The sequence below is a fragment of the Colius striatus genome, chromosome 1, assembly GCF_028858725.1.
Source record: "Colius striatus isolate bColStr4 chromosome 1, bColStr4.1.hap1, whole genome shotgun sequence".
Lineage (NCBI taxonomy): Eukaryota > Metazoa > Chordata > Aves > Coliiformes > Coliidae > Colius > Colius striatus.
The window spans coordinates 13,096,494-13,118,856 of NC_084759.1; the positions used below are offsets into that span (position 1 = coordinate 13,096,494).

The following is a 22,363-nucleotide window of genomic DNA, read 5'->3' on the forward strand; positions in this document are numbered from 1 at the left end:
AGTCCTTACAGCCAAGGCCGGCCCTCGGGAAGCCCAGTCCAGCAAGGATAGGAGGATGGCCAGGACAGCAGAGGACTTGCCCTGGGTTGAAGAGGAAGAGGTTAAAGACTTGTTGGCCAAGCTTTAAGGCTCATAAGTCAATGAGTCCTGATGGGATGCATTCGAAAGTACTGAGGGAACTGGCTGATGTGATTGCTAAGCCTCTCTCCATCAGTTTTGAACAATCATGGAGGACAGGTGAAGTGCCTGAGGACTGGAGAAATGCCAATGCTTATCCAGTCTCCAAAAAGGGCAGGAAGGACGACCCAGGAAACTACAGGCTGGTCAGCCTCACCTCCATCCCTGGAAAAGTGATGGAGTACCTCATCCTGAATGTTATCACTGAACATATGAAGGATAAGATGGTTATTAGGGGGAGTCAACATGGATTCACCAAAGGGAAATCCTGTTTGACCAACCTGAGAGCCTTCTATGTGTGCGTAACTGGTTGGCTAGATGAGGGGAGAGCAGCGGATGTCTTTTACCTTGACTTCAGCAAGGCTTTTGACAATAAACTAACCGTGAGACAACAATGTGCCCTCATGGCCAAGAAGGCCAATGGCATCCTGAGATGCATCAAGAAGAGTGTGGCCAGCAGGTCAAGGGTGGTTCTACTCCCCCTCTGCCCTGATGAGGCCTCATCTGGATTACTGTGTCGAGTTCTGGTCTCCTCAGCTCAAGAAGGACAGAGAATTACTGGAGAGAGTCCAGCATAGGGCCATCAAGATGATCAGGGGAATAGAGTATCCTCCTTATGAGGAAAGGCTGTGAGAATTGGGGCTGTTTGCAAGAGAACTATAGTAATGCAGTAGCCAGGCAAGTTTGCTTAATTTTTAAACATTAGATGCTAACTAACAAAAAATACCATCTTCTGTAACAAAAAGAAGTCAAAAGCAGATTTTTTTCCTGTGTATTTCTTTGAATTCATCAATAATGATGGGAAAAAATGGTTTTAGCACATCTAATATTTTTCATATTTTTTATATTTACATGAAAATATTGTATATCTTATAAAATATGTTTTGGGGAAACTCAAAGATAAATTATTGTTTTATCTCAGTTCTATTACAAATAGACTTGTGCACTCTAAGCATAAATACCATTGTTTCCAGTACATTTTGTTAGTCTATATGTAAGGATTTTAGTAGATTTAGATAGCAGATATTTTCAGTGTGTTTCAGTAATAGTTTGTTCACCGTTGTTTGCTTTTATTATCCTTTTCACTTTTACTGATAAAAATGTGGTTTCTACTGTTATAGATGTCAATAGACACTACCCTTTTCTAGAGGAAGGAAAAAATAATGTCCAGCCTTCTTAATTCTCTGCCTCAATGCTTTGCACCCTTGGAGACTTATTAGCATATGCAAAGCCAAATACAATTCCTTGAACTATACAAATATTAACACAACATTCATGGCAGGAAGATTCTGTAAAATAAGATGAAAAGCATCTTTCTTCTACAATGTATAATGTATTATACGACTGTTCACTGAAAGTTATCCACATGCACAATGCATACCTACTGTAAGTAAAATGAGCTTTAAAAGCAAACTGCTACCTGGAAGTCGTAAGATCTTGAAATGGAGTACAGAGCAACCCTGTGGTGTGAAGGGATGAAAGCCTTTGTGACTAAAAACTGTGGTTTAAGAATACACTATTTGTGGTTTAAAAATAAAAAAGAGGTTAAAACCATTCATCTTGTAGACCGGCAAAACTACCAATCTAAGCAAGAAATCCACTCTCGTGTTATATTTTTGGAGAAGTAATGTTTCCCCTGAGCTCCACTGACCTGCAGCAAATATAACACAGGAATTGCTGGTTAGATTGACCACACTTCTCCTTTCAGTTGTGATATTGCCAATAAAACTTAAAGACAAGCACTTGGGTTTAAAGGCCATCAAACACAACATCATTAAATGGAACATAAACAAGGTCAGCATATTTTTGCTGGTCCTTGAAATTACATTTGAGCTGTAGCAAAGGCCAGGAAGATGGCCCAAGCACAGACCCTGTTAATTGGGCTGACAGAATTCGTCCATAATAGTAAACTGTTCCCTGAGGCCAATGGGTACACTTGGTCATATCACATGTGGAGTGATTGAAGATGTGCACCTATCCACTAAAGACTATTGCATTTTCTATACATCAAACTTTCTCTCCATCCTCTTGTTCCTCACTATGTGCAAATATGTCATCTGTCACAGGTGGACACTGCAAAGGGGATTTGTGCTGCAAGAGTCAGGCTCCTATTTTATCAAGCTCCTTTTCAATTATTCTGCAGTTACTGCCTCTTTGTTTTCCTTTTTCTTTACCTCTCATCTTCTTGACAACAAGCCAGTATAGCCTGTCATTCAGAAAGCAAAATCTTCGGGTCAAGAAATCTGTTTATGAACTCCTATACATCAGGCTTCTTAGCTTTTTGGTAAAAGTTAGAATCATCCTGGCCAGGCAGCAGTGCTGAAAATCAGCACACATTTTGGGATTCACAGGAAAGGACACTGCCTTGCTGAATGACTATGACTATTATTGGTAATAGTCTTTCAAGAACTCTCACATTAACATTGCACTATGGCAAGTAATCTAAAGGACCTCTCAGCATGATGATTCCAACAATAAAAAAACACATAAAACAAATTTGCCAAAATGCAGTCATGCATGTCCTGAAATGAAGTATCAATCTATGGAATTGCTCTAAAAGAAGACAACTGACTAATATCCTTGACGCTGAGTTTCCAGTGCTTTTAGAGCTACAATAAGAGCCTATCACAGCCCCAAATGTCTTCTCTATGAAGGTCGACTGCACTGTAGTGCATTTATGACCAGTCATTTTCTGTATAGTTTCCAGAGAGGCATTTGAGCAGACCATGCATTTTTTCCTCAATTAGCTATTCTGAATGAAAAAATAGTTTTAGAGTTCCTGAACAATAATGTGTCCCCTAGGAGAAAAGCTCCTCTACATTAACTGTCCGGCCGACACCATAAATGATTACATTCAAGCATAAAATTTAATGAGATTTCTACAAAAAATGAGTGACATCTGCATAGCACTCAGGTCCTGGCTAACCGTCATACATTTGTCATCAGTGAAGCTTTTGTCCTTTATTAATCCATTTTCAAGAATACTCGCTGTTGGAAATGGAAATGCTTTTTAGTAGTCATCCCACAGACTGTGTAAGAGCATACATCTCAGAAAACATAATGACAGATTGCCATGCATAGGAATGCATTTAAAAGGCTTAAAAAACATGAGAGAACTCCAACAAAATGTATTGAGAATTTAGCAGGAGACGTCTGCATAAATGTATTTTACATCCTTTTCTATGAGCAAGACACTTGTTCTTTTGCCTATAATACAGTGGCTAGAAAGTCTTTAACAACATTCTGTGTGCACAGGAGAAATATTGTCGTAGGGGAAAAGCACTAAAATATTTCCCTTTAATTTTGTTTGTGCTTGGAACCATGATATAATTCTGGGCCTAGGGCTCCAACCTAGTAAAAGCATATGATTGCATCAAGATCTCAGCTTTCCTTTATACTTTCCCTTATGGCTACAAATAAAAATTTCACTAGTATTTTCCTACATCAACAGATAGCCTGAAACAATAGATGATGGAGATTGAAGATCACCCTATTTTATTAAATTAGCCCCAGGACTTGCTATTCTGAGATAAAAGTCTGACCTGGTGCTTCCCATCAAAGAGCAGCAAACACTTGGCAGAAAGGCAAGGAGTGCAGAGGATACATTTTTTTGCCCTGTTTTCTCCAGTGAAGAAAAGTAAGACCTTTCAACTGTCAATAATGTTGGGACTCCAGAAGGCCAAGGGTCACAAGGTGACGAAAGAATGACAACATGTTACCCCAGCACTGTTTGTGACTCAGTTAAAGGCAGTGACAGCAGCAATGTCAAGCATGCTGCGTGGGCAGAGCAAGCCAAGAGGAGAGGCTCCCAGCACTGAAGCTATTTAGCACTCATGGAAGTAGAAACCTTTGTTCTTCCAGAGCTCTTCGAGAGCTGTTTCCTGGGATTCTGTGAAGAGAGACGCAAAGCGTTGTGGAGACAATCTTCTTTCATCATATACCTGTGATACTAAGTTGCACTGAATTCCTTCCATTCCTGGAATGGAAGGAATTTAATCCCTTGATTTTCAAATGTTCTTTTTTGGCTTATTTTTTATTGAGTCCATCTATTACAAAACTCTGATCATACTGTTGTCATAGTTCATGCAAACATGCTTTTGTTGAAGGCATAATAGAGGAAATATATAGCTGCAGCTGCAAATGACAAAAAAATCACAGCAACTAAAATGATTTCAGCTAATGGCTTTTATTAGCCTTTGATATTCAGATAAATTTGGTTCTACCCCTGAACTAAAGATTCTAGACAGTAAAATATTTGATTGTATGAAATACTAGTAAAATATAATAATGCTGAGTTCAGTAATGCAGAAAGCCTGTCTGCAATTGCCACTTGAAATGGAGGCACCAGACTCAAGTGTTTGACACCCTGATCCACAGGTGCTGATCTGACAGTTCAGCTAATGGGAACATCCCACTCACCACAGCTTGTGACAGTGGAGCCATCCAAATGATACATGCAAATGGCACAGGGCTCTTGCAAAACTGTAGCAGCAATTGGTTTCTATTAATAAAGTTGTTTCCATATCATCCTTTCTGTAGTTTCAGTTTGGGAGAAAGTGTCCAGTAGTGTATTTCTGATTTCACAATCCTCCATCTGTGTAGGAGCAGATGCAAAAGTTCAGCTTTCAACTATAGTAGGATAGAAGGGTCTTGAAATGCCAAGAAAACCCAGATTTGGCAGAAATAACTATAGCTATTAATAATAATAATATTTTATAGAAGTATGAAGTCCTGTCCTTATAAGCTTATATAAGCTTTTGGCTATAAGAAACCACAAGAGAGATGTTTATTCTGCATTTACCCATGACAGAGGTGCACGTTTTCCCTGGTTACTGCAACTGTGGAAGAGGATCTGAACGAGGAGAACCTTGTCTCTGATTTAGTTTGGCAAATGCAAATGGAATACATTTATAAACACCATTAATAATAATAATAAAAAACCAGGAAGAATTAAAGAAAAAATTTGGGGATGGGAGTGTGACTATAGACACATTTTTCTTTATAGTCATGTTTGCTACCAGTGACCACACTTATTGGATCAGTCACGACTGATACAAATGGTGATTAACATATTCTCATTTGGTGCAGCTAAGTGGAAAAAATAATCCTTTCATTTCTCAAGTGAGTTGTTGGGAGGGGGAGTGTTTTTCATGGAACCACAGTAATTATCAGCTTTCAAAATATTTGAGTTTGGGTTTTGTTTTGTTTTTAATAGCTTTCAATCACACAGTTAATGGACTTCCAGCAGGATAGTAATCCAGACAGTTTCCCTGAATGAGTCAATATGAGAAAAGGGATGAATGCTGTATACTTGATTCAGTTATTAGTGATATTGTTGTTCTTGAAGAAGCGTATCCACTTGTGCTTCATTTTGATCACTATTTGTCTTTCCTGCTGACAAGTCTCTCACAAAGAGAAGATGTGACTGCAACTGTTCACTATAGCTGGGTTGTTACTTAAACTTGCTCTTTTTTTCTCCTTTAATTTTAGGTTCAGAACAATTATAACAGGATTTTTTCAAAACTTTATTTCTATTTCTTCCTCTGTCACTCTGACAACTTAATTGATCCTCACCCACACAGTATTTAAAAAGTAGAAACTATCACACTTTACCAGCAGAAATCATGGAACTGAGGTATCTCCGTGATGTAGTAGAGAATATTTTAACCCTTGCATTTCATGGATATTGAACTCCACCGGGTCTCTACAGAATACATCTCCTGTGTTATTGCTTCTCATCCATGATGATGGTGTGGTCTGTTTGATTATTCCACTTTATTTCTAGGTCCTCCTGGTCCCCCAGGGGTTGTAATAGTGGAGGAAATTACAGACACCACAGCAACACTCTCCTGGAGTCCTGGGGCAGACAATCACAGCCCTATCTCCCTCTACAATCTGCAAGCACGCAGTCCATTTTCTCTTGGCTGGCAGACCGTAAAAACAGGTGAGAAAAACTTTCAAACAGCCCAAGTAGATGGTTCAAAACTCCCGCTCATCACAATAGCAATCACTGACAACTGCAGGAACAGATACTTTTAAGAGAAAGATGATAAATTAAAAGCACTGATTTTTTTTCTTTTTTTCATTCCTTTCACATTACTTAGCAACAGCTCTGAAAGGACAACACAAAGACACCTGCCACGATGCATCTGAATAAGCAGAAAGCTCTCCCCTATATCCTTCAATCTGTGTCTTTGCAGGAGTACCACAGTGCCAAAAACCTAGCTGTGGTTTCTGACATGTTAGATTCTCGATGTCTATCGCTTCTAATGTCCATATTGTATCACAAAATCCGCCTGCCATTGAGACACAGCATGTGAGCTTCAGATTTGTGAGTGACCTACACATTTCTTTACTGTCTGCAGTTCCAGATGTGATAAGTGGTGACATGGAGTCTGCTATGGCGGTCGAACTGAACCCTTGGGTGGAGTATGAGTTCAGAGTTGTAGCAACCAACAAAATTGGGACTGGAGACCCAAGTGTACCATCACGCATGATCAGAACAAATGAAGCAGGTAAGAAGAGGATAAAAAGGTTACTTTTCCAGCATTACCAAAAGCAAGAACAGTTTTAATACAATAATATAGATATTCTCTTCTCCCTGATACATATCTGTGCGTTCGGTCATCAGTGTTCCAGGATGACATGCTTTGTAATGGTGAGCCAGTTTGTTTTAATTACCAGAATATTGTTTAATTTACAGAAACTTCAAGTAAGCCCATTCCCTTCTGTCTTACTCCACCTTGTCTGCTTTAGTCTTCGTCTTACACTTAAGCCCTTGCTGCCTACCCTCTGACCAGTGGTCTTTGGCTGTATACTGCTTCTCAATCTCCTCAAAGATTTGATCCCAAGCGGCATCACCCACCTTATTCTTCATAACTTTTCTCCTTGAAGGTGAACAGAAATTCTTTCGACAGGATAGGGAAGGCATGGGAAGGTTCTTAAATTGAAATACTTTGTTCTCTATGAACACTCTACCACAAACTGTTACTGCATTTAAAGAAATCCCACTATATTTCTGACTGGTATGGTACAGCAGGAGTCCAGGGAAAAAAAAAAAAAAAGCTTTATATCCTATTTGGAATCATTGACAGCAACTTAGGCAGAACAAAGGGAGATACAGAAGGATGATAAATCTGAGAAAAATCCCTAGGCGGCTAGAAAGACATTTTAAGAGCAGAAAGATATAGAGATAGGATTTGAACAAAATCTCAGAAGATAACTGCATCTCAGAACACTTTCAGATTGTTCTTCATCTTCTTTGTTATTTGGGAGGCCCAGAGAGTTTTGATTTTGTTTTTATTTCTCTTTAGCTGAATAATTTGTAAGTAGTTTTTTGATCATGCAGAATAGAAGAGTGCCAAATTCAAAGATTCCACTTAAATTTTAAAGTACCACTGGTTTTGTAGTTGTAAATATTCTGGAAAGATAGAGCAGTTATGTTGCATTCTGTCTTCTCATTAAGGGTGATTACAAGAATTACAAGTGGCAATGCCAAAATGTGTCTACCTCTCTCATTCTGAAATAATATTGTTATCTTTTAAGATATGTTTACCTTGTTCCTCAGTTCCACAGGTCACCGATCTGTGTATATGCCACCCATAAACATTCACAGCCAAATGTTTGGGCTGATTTTCTTAGGCTGAAACACAGAATTAACTGAATAATTAGGACTGGATAGGATTTTGGGAGGTCTGTAGTCCAACCTCCCACTCAAAGCTGGGTAAACTGACTTCAGATTAGGTTGCTCAGGGCTTTGTCCAGTTTAGTCTTAAAAACCTCCAAGAAGGGAGACTACACATCCTCTCAGGACAACCAGTGCCAGCAGTCATCCAATCTCATTGGGATTTTTCTTTTATATAGCCAGCCATAACTCCCCCTATTTCAGTATGACTACTGTTTCTTGCCTTCCCACCTTGCACAACTATGAATAAACCACTGGGAGCTGGCATTGGGAGCTACTGTTAGGTCCCTCCAAGACATGTCTTCTCCAACATGAACAAGCCCAATTCTCTCAGCTTCTCCTCACAAGGCAAGTGCTACAGCCCCAGCATTCCAATGGCCTCTCCTGAACTTGCCATAGTTGATCAATGTCTTTCTTATTGTAGACTCCAAAATTGGATGCACTGTTTCAGATTAAGTCTAACAAACCTATCTTCAATTGTAATATGACATATTTACATTTTTGTGCTTTAAATAACTGTGTAGTTGATAGATTGTACAAAATTTCACTGGGTAATTACAGAACTCCACTAAAGTGATTTGATTGCCATGCACACATGTGAAAGATGCTTCTTTTCTAGCTCTCCCTCTTGTTTTCTTCAAGCTGTCCCCCGTGTGAAAATTGATAACTTTATAGCAGAAGTTTCAGATGCTACACACTTTGTTTCATTAAGAGGAAAAGAAAATTGAATTAAAGAAAAAACCAAACAAACAGGAACTACTTTCATCTCAAAATATTTTTTTAAAAAAGCCTCCTTTCACTACGATTATTCTTTCCTCCATTTTATACCGTATCTCATTGGCAGGGAAAATTCTGCTGGATCCAAATGTATAAATGGCTTCTTTATTTATTCAGGTGGTATCTATCAGAGTGGACACAAACATTTTGGAAAAAGTTTATCCTGTAATAGGTTGCACCCCTGTGATTATGTTCTTTTAGGTTTATGAATATATTCCTTGTTTTTGAAAGAATGGTTCAGGATTTTAATTGACCACATATATTTAAGCTGTGAGCACATGCTTTTCTCACAAACTGAAGTTTGATAATGATTAATTTCATCTTGCTGTCACCTTTTTTTAGATTCCTTCTTCTTTTTTCCCAGTGTTCAGCAAACAAAGACATTATTATTACATATTTCTACATTTAAGTGAAAATCTTCATGCACACTCATTTTCAATATTCCTTCAGACAATCATTGCAGCTTTATCTCTTAAAAATCAATTTAGAAATTGATTTTGACTATCAATACAAAAAAAATGGGGGACAAACAAAGCATGTAGCATGAGGTGCATTTTTACCTGGTGATTGGTATTCATTTCTGGGAAATACTTCTCTATTGTTGTCTCTGGAAGGAGCAAAGTCTTTAACTCAAGTAGCAATGTTCTGAAGGCCAGTACATGGGGTTCCTGATAAACAGCACTATAACTGATAATAATATATCAGTAACATATTATTTAAAATAGGAAAAAGGACACACTAGAGGTTTACTGGCACTCTCAGCTTCCCAGGTAAGAACACCTTTTTCTTACCAGGGTTACAGTTGCACTTATGTCACGTTTGGAGCATGACATTGAAATCCAGACAAATGGTAGTAAAACAACTTAGCCTTCAGAAAACAAAGACAAAAAAAAAAAAAGCAAAAAATGCAGCTGAATTTCTTTGGTGTGCCCAACACAGCATGGTACAGCAGAAGTCTTACCATTGCCTGAATTTCAGATCTTTCTTTAAGGAAAAGATTGGTTGCTGTTCCCTCTCTATAGAGGGATTGAGAAGATGTAATTTCCCAGTTTCTTAGAACCTGAGAAGTTTTGTAAAGTCAGAACAATAGCACGATTGAATCAACTTTAAACAAAAAAAAACCTAATTTAAAAAGAACTAAAAAAAAAAAGCCCAAAGACAAAAACTTACACATGTAAGTCATTGTAAGATATCGTTCTTTTTATAACTTTTATTGAATTCTTGAAATTTCAGAGGCTTCACAATCTACTTCATTCAGACAAACACTTTTTCCTCATCTCCAGATATTTCTGAATTCCAGAGCCTGTTTAGCTTTGTCAATTGAGGCAGCTTTTAATGATGGTGTGAGTTATGACTCTTGGTATAACCTTCAGATGCCAAAGTCAAAGACACGGGAAAGCTAGTAATAGTTTTAATTGTGCTTCATATAAGATTTTCCAAACTAGCACATTAATTATCTATCTTAGTGTACCCAGCAATCAGAATATCATTACTACTAATTTTTTAGCCAAAGGCCTCAAGGGAAAATTTATATTAACATAGGCTCTTGTTCTGATATCACAGATTTCAATTTTTAAAAGACATGTACATGAAACGACATTCTATTTTAAAAAGAATGTGGCATCAACTTCTCTAGTCATGAACCATGAAGAATAACCGAGCCATTTGCATTGATGCTAGATGTGGCTCACAAGTGAAAGCAGACAGACTGCCCCTACACTGGGTAAAACTCCAGAAATGTCAGTCTTCCAGCAGAGAAGCTGACTATGGCTCATACTCAGATCAGTTAAGATCCATCAGGCTGAATGATAGCTGTGCAGACAACCCACGGAGGCAACCAAAGTGTGATTCTGCTTCCATTATTTTATACTTAAATGGAAATTGTCATCTGCAATTTAATGGCACAAGCTAATTTGACTGGAGACTAAAGTCTTTTTCTCTCCCCACATTTCACTTATTTTATCACTTCTCCCCCAAGACAGTAACAACATTTTATATTAGTCCATTATCTAAAAATTTTCAGGGAAAAAATATTTGGGATGGTGTAAGGAAATCAACGGAATCATAAACAGGTTTCCACTTGCTTTAATTTTCTAATTAAATCCTAATCTTGTTAGTTCATATTTAGTCAACATGGTTGCTTTTCAGAGTTACTTTCATCAAAAGGGATAATACTGCAATTTTCTGGCACATCTAACTTATAGCCAGCTGCTGCATTTCTGTCAGTTCTAGCCTTGATACATATTTTACAGGTCTACAAGGTGAAAAGAGACAATAACATGAATTTAAACATGTCTGGCATTCCACTAAAGCAGTCAGGCATTTGAAGCCTGGGGGCAAAGCATCAGTTGCATTATCTATTCATGGGGAAACACGGGGAGAGAGAAATTGAATAGAATTAAAGCTTAACCTGATAATTATGAGTGCAAAGTTGCTTTTGTGATATAACAATGCAATGCACTACATTAGTAGCAGTTTGTACACAGGGTCTATTTTTAATAAGTCCTTATTTTCATTTAAGTCATCCTTATTCTTATTTAGAATTTCAAAGCATAGCAACAAATCTCTCTGTCCAAGGAACAGAGTTGCCTGGTTTAGACTGGTTTGGTTTGGTTTTTGTTGTTGCTGTTCTTGGGAGTGGTGTTTTATTTGCGACATTTGTAGATGATTACTTGTGCTTTTCCATAGGGAAAAACCAAAAGCAGAAGAGGAAATAGACAGCAATCATTGACTGCATGGATATATTTAGAACCAGTAGGCTACTATCATATAATATTTCAGGCTCAAATTAGTATGCAGTATAGATTAACAAAGAATCCAAATATGTGTGCTACTGAAAGACATAAGAGAAAAGCAAAGGAAATGGTTCTCTGGCATATATGCCACTGCATTTGAGATTTCATACCTATATATGGTGACTTGGACTCTATGCAGACTAAATCCCTCAGCCACACATGAGACTGTTGTCAACTAATAGAACTGAATTCTATCTCCTACTAAATTACAAATGTTAAAAATATAGAGGAAATGAGAGGAAAAGAAAAGTAGATCCTAAGACCTGTCAAGACATCCTTGTTTTCCAGCAGTTGAATACAATATATCATCAGCTTCTGAGATGTTGTCACATTTTACATTTCATTCCTGGACAGATGAGATGTGAAGTGTTTTCCTGGGAGGGTGAGAACTTGAGGGCTGACCTTTCATACAACGAAAGAATTTTCACTTAATGTCCCTCTATTTCCCAGATCTGTACTGCAGGAGACAGAAACAGATACATTTCAAGGAAAGTAATTGAGAAGAAATAACTGATGAATGTGTCTTAAAAGATATAAAAAACTCTAAAAGCAATAGGGAACTGCAACTGTACCTTGAGTAAACATTTTCTTAAGGACTAAAGTCAAATTTAATAATTTGTCTCCTCAGAGTGTGTAACAATATCAACATTTTGTTTCATTTTTCTTTATTTGAAAAGATGTTTCAGAATTTATACCAAAAAATATCCATATGGAAAATATCTTCCTGAATACAGGATTCAAGCAGACTAAGAAAGACATTGTGATTAAAGCATAGAATTGTGATTAAAGCATAGAATTGGAATTTGGGAAATATGGACTCAACTGCTTATCAGAAAATTCTCTTTAAATTTGAGCAGCTCACATAAGCATTTCTTACTCTGAAAGCAGGAAGCTGGAAAAGCTATTGCTTCTCTTCCCTCTGTCTCATTCAGATTGCAAAACTGAAGTACTGGGACTAAATCTAAATAAATATTTCTACAGCAATACTGTGATCAATTTTAATCTTGGCAGCTAAATACTATTGTTCTGCACAAAAATTAAGACACACAACAAAATTATTGATCTATCATTTTTCTTCATAACAAAACACACAGAAGGCTGTGCTGCCATTCAACGAGATCTTGACTGGCAGAGAGGAACCTCATGAGGTTCAACAAGGGCAAGTGCAAAGACCTTCACCTCAAAAGGAACAACTCCATGCAGCAATACAGGCTTGGAGTGCCTTACTTGAGAGATCTCTGAGGAGAGGGATCTGGGACCTGGAAGTTCTAGTGGTCTGCAAATTGAGCTAGTAATGTGCCCTCATGGCCAAGAAGGCCAATGGCATCTTAGGATGCATCAAGAAGAGTGTAGCCAGCAGGGAGATTCAGGGAGATTCTTCTTCCCCTCTACTCTGCCCTGGTGAGGCCTCATCTGGAGTACTGCATCCAGTTCTGGGCTCCTCAGCTCAAGAGAGACAGGGAACTTCTGGAGAGAGTCCAGCACAGGGCAACCAAGATGATCAGGGGACTGGAACAACTTTCATATGAGGAAAAGCTGCGGGAACTGAGGCTGTTTAGTCTGGAGAAGAGGAGACTGAGGAGAGATCTTATTAACATTTATAAATATCTAAACGGTGGGTGTCAGGAGGTTGGGACATCTCTTTTTTCTTTAGTAGCTAGAAACAGGACAAGGGGTAATGGGATGAAGCTGGAACACAAAAGGTTCCACTTAAATATAAGAAAAAACTATTTCACTGTTCACTGGTGAGGGAGCCCTGGCACAGGCTGCCCAGAGGGGTTGTGGAGTCTCCTTCCTTGGAGGTCTTCAAGACCCACTTGGACATCTTCCTATGCGGCCTGATCTAGGTGAACCTGGATGTTCCAGTTGGACTAGAAAAACTAACATTTGCGCAAATGTTCATACTTCCATAGCTTTGGTATTGCCTAACGCTTCCAAACTCTTCCCCAAACAGATTTTAAAAATGTAGGTGGCATTGTCAACACTTTTCAGCACTTTATAACCACTGCTTCCATACACAAAACCCTCAGCAACATCAGTTCTGTGCACATATTTTTTCCTACACAAAGCCTGCTGCTATCCATGCATATTTAGCTTGTAATGATGATATACATGAGTTACTAAACAACTGGTCGTGGCTTCATGTGTAACTTTTAACTTTGACTGCTGAGGGCTACGTTCTTCCTGCCTGCCCTTAGGGATAATCTTAAATTACTTTTTTTGTTTGGTTTAGCGAAGATAAGTTTTAATAGTGTTTAATTTCATTTTCAGCTTATCATAGCACTTCCATTAAAATGGAAAACAATAAGAAAGAACTCCTGCTGTTTGTGTTCTAGTCAAACTCCTGGTGAAGTAATCTCAAGATTTTTGTTTGTTTGTCTTAAGTGGAGGTTGCAACATCAACGTGTGGCAGCATATACCCATTATTTACTGTGAACTACACGTGGTCATCATATCTTTCAAAACATGGGTTTTTTTACTGTTTCGTTGTTTTCAATATGGGAATGATGGAGAGATCTGGCTTTTAGCTCCCAACCTTATTAGTTGATGAAGAAACAAATGAAAGGAAAGCTGACCTGATCCCAAAGATCTTATGTTCTAAGAATAAAATAGGAGACAAGTGAAAATAGATAGCTGGCAAGGGGGCTAACGTGATGGCTTTGATAAAAATGACAGACATACAATCAAACTAAGCATAATCACATTTTATGATCCTAACGGCCAATTTTAAGCCAAGGAATATTTCATTTTCCAGTCAGGGACATTCTCTCATCTTCTTGTTAAATGAGTCAATGTAGCACAGCAGAGAAATCTTTACCACTAGGTAGAGTGTATTTATTCAGAAGAAATAACACTGAATTTAACAGCTTTAATAAATGCTAATGAAAACAGGTCCAACATCCTTGTTCTTCAGTCACATGGGTCTTATTTGGTGTGAGTGTTACTGCCAAGAATTAATAAAGATTGGGAAGTAACTAATTGCAAGGCAATAAACTTGGGCTATGAGTGAGTAAATTCAGGTATAATACTCATGTAAAGTTGATGCTGCTTAAAGGGTTGCTAATACATAATCTTGGCGTCTGACAAAAAAGTGTTTCCTTCTGATTTTTTTTTTTTCACTTACAGGTTTCTCTTTTCAAAATGTTTCTGTCTAACTGTATACTCTGCTTTGGTGCAATGCAGAGGAAATTTATCCCTTTGGCACATTTATTCTTTTAATGGTTATTCATTTGAGAGAGCTTCACTGTGGAAATGTACATTTTAGTTTGGTGCAAAAGAAATTCATTGTTTTGACAGTTTTATTCTTTTAAAGTTTATTCATTTAAATAGGGCTTTTTTCTCAAGGCTATTAGCAAGAAAACTAGAAAGAGAACACTGCAGGTCAGATAAGTCCATTATGTTGGATACTTCAAAACAGTACAGCATACTCTCTCATCAGTAATGTGACACCTACATAAAAACTTCATTTATATTTATACTTAACCAAAAAATATCCCAGAAAGTCAAGAGAAAAAAATGGGTGCTAAATAGGTTTAAATATGCTCCATTAGAGATGGCATCATAATTTTTGCATGTTAATTAACTGGCAGATGATTCTTCATCTACATCTTTTCACTTATCATTCAACCCAATACTGCACACTGATAGATTTATATTTGTTTTATTTAATCCAGAAAGTAGGGTTTTTTCTGAAAGGAAAGTTTGAATAACTTTTTGGTATGTAAAGATTAGATCTTGCTTAAAGCTAGTTCATATCTCCATTCAGTAGAGTCTAAACAGTCGCCCCTTATTGTTTAGAAAGTTATCTTTGAGTGAGATCAAACACCTCAAAGATCACCCACCATTCAGTGTAGAAGAGCCTGAGCTACAAGCCCAGCTTGAATACCTACTTTTCCACCAACTGAAGTTAAACTGCAAAGCAATTTGGTCATCTGATTATACAGAAGTCAAAAGCTTTCAGCAGAGAGTAACTAGGAAGGAAGGAGGGAGGATAGGAGGAAAAGCAGGCAGACAAGAAGGCAGGAAGGCAGGAAGGAAGGAAGGAAGGAAGGAAGGAAGGAAGGAAGGAAGGAAGGAAGGAAGGAAAAATTCAAAGGCATGATGTTTGGCAGATGAATCCAGGTTTACTGGACATATTTCATGCTGAACACATTTCAGACATTAGTCTGATAAGTATGGTAGGTAAAAGGGCTCTTACCTCATTTCTAATAATGTAAATCAGAAACACTTCATAAGCTTTGTGAGTTTGCATCATTTATGAGAAAAAAAAAAAATCAAACAATTGAGCTTGTGTTCTTTAAAGAGGAGTTCGGAGTTCCAAAAGACACTACAAAAACGAATTCTGAAATTTTATTGGAACACTCTGGACCTAGTAAAAACTGCACTTTCATTGAACTTAAGCTGTTAATGATCAACACGGGAAATAGAGAGGACTGTGTACATTTATTTAAATGTATTTTTCTTAGTATAGTTCAAAGGCACAGTGCTACTGAATAAATAAGGTAAGCAGCATGCAATAAGGCCTTAACAGTTAATGTTTCATTGCACATTTCTATAAATGACCTATGTACTGCAGTCAGGAAAGAAAAGAAATACATGTTAGGACATATTTAATGAACTAAAGAATGCAAGAGGTACCTGCTCACAGAAAATGAACTCAAGACTGTAAAGGAATTTGACCATCTGATTATACAGTCGTTTCAGGAGTGTCATTAGTGGCACTAAGATAAAAGACATGATACAATTCCAATGGACAAATTAAGACTTTAAGATTCTACCAAGTATGATAACCCAATTCACATTAATAATAGCTATAATTTCTTTTAAAGATATAATTTTATTTAAAGAACTTCTCAGCTTATATTCTGTTTGGGTTTACCAGCTTGATTCTGGAATCCTCTGAAATGAAACTTGAGCAAATTTTGTTTGTTATTTCTGTACTGATTTAACTGACTTACATTTTCTGCAGCATCGTATTCCTATGAGAAAGACTTCAATAACTTGGGCATTCTGTTTTGTTGAGTTGATTTGGGGTTTTTTTTTGCTTTTTCCCTCAGTTCCAAAGACATCTCCAGCTAATGTAAGTGGCAGAAGTGGAAGGCGACATGAATTAGTAATAGCATGGGAGGTAAGGGACTTTTCTGATTAAAGGGTTTTTTTCATGTTTATTTCTTTAAGGGCAAAGTAAAGAGTACTGTCCTGGACTCTCCTTACAGTAAATCTTGGGAAGATATGAACACAGAACACATGTTCTAAAGTTCCAAATCAATGTGCATTTTCATGTGGTTTAAGTAAAGGGCATTAGGGTTAAAGCTCCAAAGTTTTGCTTATTCATTATTCTTTTCTCCTTGATCTACCATTTTGGTTGATTTGACCTTTCTGGATCTTACATAAATGCTTTACCAGACAAAATAATAGCTGAGGGAAGAGATGATAAACCTTGTAACATGTAAAAAAATTGAGAACTAATCTTTTAAAAAATATTTCATAAAAGTATAAAATTAACCCTGAAATAGACCTTTATTTTGAGAAGATATTTGTGACGCAAGATGCAGCACAGATGTACAACAAGGCCAGTGGGCAAATGGAGGAGTTGGAAGTGCTTTCTCTGCTAATCATAAGTAACGTGGTAGAACAGAGACTTTTCTTGAGGAGTTTTGAAAACTTCTAGATTTACCATGAAGAATTTTAGATTCAGAAAATAGAGAGATATATGTGTGTATGTATGTATAAAACCAAGAAAAAAATCCATCAAATAAAGACATGGCGGTTTAATGAAAAACATTTTCGCCTAGAAGACTTGAGGAGATTCAGATGGTAAGAGAAATGCAGAATTCTGACTAACTGTTTAAAACAGCCAGTTTTAGGAAGAGATAGTCTTGCATTGGCATGTCTGACTTCTCTGACACCAGCTATCTAAGGCAGCTGAGACGGAGCCAATTTCAGTTTCCTTTAAGTCTGTATGTATGAACAGCAGCATGTCTCCTATTGGAAGAAAATTTACTGAATCCCAGACTGATGTATCTGTTTTAAACTGGCCTAATCCCAGTCTCTAATATCATATATTGATATGAAATATTCATATTAAATGTCTTTATAGCGTCTCCCAGGTGATTGCAGTGGGACTACTGGAGTATGTTGTATCTCTGTCAAGGGTTGAAGTTTTCTTCCAAAAGAAACCAGACACTCAGTGGTGTTCCAACCTGCAATACAGATACAATAGACAAACAAATTTTTATTCACACAACTTTAGGTCATAATGTCTGTATTTAGCATTTACACCAAATACAAGGGTTCTGCTACTTCTCTTGTATTTCTGGCTTTTTTTATAGTGATTTCCTACTGCCAACTGTGGAAGTATTGCAAAGAGATGCAAGGCTCCTTCTTTGCAACTCAAATCACTAAATTACAAAGTTTGTCTTGGGTTTACCTTCTCGGCCTTTGAAATCATTTTCTTCTTCTGACATCAAGGATTCATATCTTCTGTGCTCCTGCTCTGATTTGCATGTTCATTAGCTGCAGATCTAGGATGGGCACTTCAAGAGAAGTATACAGATATTAGACAGACTGGCACCTAAAACCCGTATCAATGTCACTGCACTAAGTGTCACATCATATTTTTGGAGCCTCTGAGAATATGTTGCTCTGCATTTTTAGCAAGGTCACTGGGGAGGCTGTTTAAAACATTTACCACAAAATGGGAGATATAGAAGAAAAAGTCATTCTGAGACCAAGAGCTTTTTCAATCCCAGGACAGTGACCTAACTATGTTGATGAGATGACAAAGCTCTCTCACAAAGTTCCTCTTCAGAAGCAATTGTCCCAATGAGTTCTCAGGCATGATTAAAAAAATCCTATGATGCAGCTGTAAGCAATCACCTTCACACAATCAGACAGATTATAGTCAGCTACTGTGTGACTGCTTTCTAAATCAGTAAAACCACACCTGTTTATTACCTGAGCTTTATTTTTCAGCCAGTGTCAGAAGAGTTTCAGAACGGAGAAGGATTTGGATACATTGTAGCCTTCAGACCCAATGGAACACGTGGCTGGAAGGAAAAAATGGTGACGTCTTCGGATGCCTCAAAGTTCATCTATAGAGATGAGAGTGTGCCACCTCTGACTCCTTTTGAGGTGAAAGTTGGTGTTTACAACAACAAAGGAGATGGTCCCTTCAGTCCTATTGTGGTCATCTGCTCAGCTGAAGGAGGTCAGTTCAACATAATTTCCATATTATAAAATATGTAAAGCTATTTTTCTGTAATGTGTCCTATTATATCATGATTTTTGAATCTTACATTTCAAAATTCTTTGCAGAAGAGCAAACACTAACATTAAACATAAAACATTAAACATGTTTTGCAGAGATGGAGGTGAACTAGCTTGCCAAGGTCATCCAGAAAATTTTGGAAGTAAACTTCAAGTCACATCAATCCTAATTTAAAACAAAAAAAATCTCTTTTCATGAAAGTTTATTCCTAATAGGAAACCTGCAGTCTTAACTTTAAATTGGGCTGCTCTAACAATGAGCAAGGAAAAGCTGATATTTTCTAGTGTTTCTGAAGTTCAAGATACATTTTTGATAGGTTAACCAGCTAACAGATCAAAGACTAAACAAATTAACTTATGAATGTTCCTTTCCTGATTAATTGATACTGAAAGTGCACGAAATGCAATTTTGTTCTTATTTTTTATATTTTCTTTCTGTACTTCTTCTTTTTTTAATTCATTACCAATGTTCTAAATTTCTATTCATGTCCAAACGTTCAAAGTGAATTATAAGAATAGTTCAAAAGAACAAATGAAAAACATTACTTGAAAAAGTCAATGTCATCTTTCTATAACTCTCAACATTATTTTGTGGGGTAAAAAAAAATTTAAAAGAAATTAAAAATAATAATTTATACTAGTAGAGAAAAGTTCTAAATTGACAGGATTTTTCTGCATTGACAGGAGCCGGTGTATGGAAATTAATGTACACACAAAAGATAAATAAATGTTATCCAGTGGATTACTTTGAGCAGTTCCATTAGCGGAAGTCAAACACTTCAATTCTTTACTATAATGTGTTGGAGTTATCCTACTGTCTCCTGTTAAGAGAATAAAATAAGTAGAGTTCTAGTACAGATGGGAGGAATTTCATAAGATTTCTACAAAAATGCTGTGTGATGGTAATGGTATTTCTGTGAAACTGGAAAACATTAAATGTTATTCCATATTAGCCCACAATAAATGTGTAATTTTGCAGCCCAGATGTACCAGAGATTATCTACTACTATTCTCTTACAGTAATTATAGAGGCTGGAAATGCTGCTTTTGCTAAAAGCAGATTCAGTAATTAATTTCTGTTCCACTGTTTGTATCATCATTACTAAGCATTCATATTATTCTAAAAACAATTACATTTTAAAATGCAAAAATTGCCCAGTACAGCTTGGAAAATTTACAGTTGTCTTGCCTGGTCCTTAGTGGAAGATGGTACTGTGAGACCAATGGTGATGTTTTCATTATTTAACAATTTCATACTTTAATCAGAACATTCAATAATAGGATTTTGCAAGAGAAATTAGTCAAAACTTTAATGGATATTGTTTGAAATAGCAAAAGTTATTTTAACAAAAACTGAATGATGAATTGTAATACGTAATGCTCTGCTTGCTATTTGGAAATGGAATAATTAGGAATATATAAATCAATTTTTCTAATATTGCTATTAAAATATGAACTTCACAAATTATATAAATAGAATTATTAAAATTAACTTTCTCTCCATGCTCTCAAAGACTGTCTCTAGATACACACATTTCTGATTATAATTCAGTTACCTGGAAGTATCTACCCATCATAGCTTTGCTAATTCGGTCTCAGATGTATCTGTACATTAGACATTCCTTTGGTAAAAGGAATTCCGTGTGTTTAAATGTTGCAGAAGAAAGAATACGGGATGTTGTGACAATATAAGGCAAAATTAATTTACAAAAAAGCTTTTCTCTAGAATAACTCTGGGTGATATACTGAAAATTTAAAGGAACAATGAAACAGTTTGTTAGAGCTGAGTTCTGGACGATATGAAGACTAAGGACAATAGACATTTCAGCTTGCTATGAAGAAAGGAGGAACTGGTTCTAAAAGAGGAATAGCAGTTCACATCTAAGGAGTTAAAGAGACGAAAGTATATTTTCTCAAGTATTTCTATTGAAGAGGAGATATTAAATAAACATTGACAGTACAAAATGTTATGGTCCTAGGGCTGATCCAGCAAACTCTTACCTTACTTGCTTTTCCTCAGCTGCTCAATTCACTACTCATCAAATATCTAAAATAAAAGCCTAGGATAAAATTATTAAAAGTTAAGAAAACTTTATGTTACATATTAAAAGGTTTTCCTCATCTACAGATAGTTTTACAATTGTTTAATGGCATAGCAATTTTTTCCATGGGAGGCTAAAACCTATTACCTCTGCTAAGCACACAGGATAAAACCATGAGTTTGCATAGGACAGGCTCTGGGCAAAGAAGACATTTTTCATTTATTAAGAATGAATGCATCTTTCTTTTCTATGTAATTGTTACTGCACATTGTGTGCTCTTTGATCCATGTTCAGAGCCCATTTGTGGTGGCTCTGAGTTGTGCATAGGTAACATCTTGGTAGGTGATACCAAGTAAGATGTTCCCTTCTGTGAACACAACTAACTGCACTCTGCTTACTTAAAGTATCTCTGACTGAGGCAAAAGGCTTTAAAAATGTCCTTCCGCATAAGGAATTTCAGAAGCTAGAAGCTTCCCCTGTAGCTGATGGGGCTAATGCCAGTCAATTCTAAGATGGATCCGCAGCTGACCCAGGCCTGGCCAGTTAGTGGCTGAGGTAATGCCTCTGTGATTAATGTATTTGAGAAGGGGAAGAAGTAGCTGCACAGTTGCTAAACAACAGCAGCAACACAGTGAGAATGTGAAAACATCTTGACATGGTTTAGCAAGGAACAGCTTTTGCTTGGTAAAAGGGGGAGTGGGTTGCAGTGAAGACCCAGTAAAGAGTTCTTGGACTTTCTCTGGGCTCCTGGGTTCACACCCACCTCCAGTCAGGCTGGGCCAATCTGGCACCTCTGCCATCACTATTTAAGGATGGCAATTTGAAGCACTTGGGAGGAGGTGTAAGAGTGATACAAGATAGAGGTGATCCCACAGTAAGAGAAGGAGTAAGGAAGGAGGAGCACCAGACCAAAGACCCCTCTGCAACCCATGGTGAGGAGGCAGGCTGTACCCCAGCAACTCATGGAGGGCCATGGCAGGCCTGAGAGCCACCAGCAGCTCTGTGTGAGTGCACCCCGATGGCAAGAGACTGTGTGAGGAGGTGGCCATGGCACAGGCTGTGCTGGAGAGCCTGCGCGCCGCAGAGCAGCCCCACATGGGAGGCAGAGAGGAGCTGCAGCCTTTGGGATGAACAGACATTGGAACTACTGGTGCAGAGCTGCCAGGTGTGTGAAGTACCCTGGAGGAACGGGGAGGACTGGTGCAGAGTCCAACTGCCCTGAGGAAAGACAAAGGGCAGAAGCCATCAGGAACAGACTGACTGAACCCCCCATTCCCTACCCCGTGAGCCCTTCAACAGGGGAGGAGATAAAAACACTGGGATCAGGAGTTTGAGCCCAGAAAGAGGGGAGGAGCGTGGAGAAGGTGATCTTAAAGGGCTGGTTGTACTCTTCATCATTGTACCACTCTGTATTGTTTTGTGTTGGTTATGTTTTGGGGTTTTACGGTCATGTTTTAGTTGGTGTTGGACTAAATTATTTTCTGTTTTCTTTCCCAAGCTGAGTAGCCTGGTCTGTTTTGTCCTGGACCATAAGTGGCAATTAAGCTCTCCCTGCCCTTTGGCAATTCTCAGGTCTTTGGTACTTGAGGCTAATCGTGGTCTTTTGTCCCCTAATGGGC

At 37.6% G+C, this 22,363-nt stretch overlaps 1 protein-coding gene across 1 annotated transcript in view; it reads left to right on the forward strand.

The window, feature by feature from the left end:
- CNTN5 (contactin 5) overlaps positions 1-22,363 on the forward strand; it is a 353,074-nt gene that overhangs the window by 314,487 nt on the left and 16,224 nt on the right. Inside the window, exons 15-18 of the mRNA XM_062020562.1 lie at positions 5,963-6,121; positions 6,543-6,692; positions 16,491-16,561; positions 18,409-18,643. Coding sequence (XP_061876546.1) covers positions 5,963-6,121; positions 6,543-6,692; positions 16,491-16,561; positions 18,409-18,643 — 615 coding nt within the window. The remainder of the gene's footprint in view (positions 1-5,962; positions 6,122-6,542; positions 6,693-16,490; positions 16,562-18,408; positions 18,644-22,363) is intronic.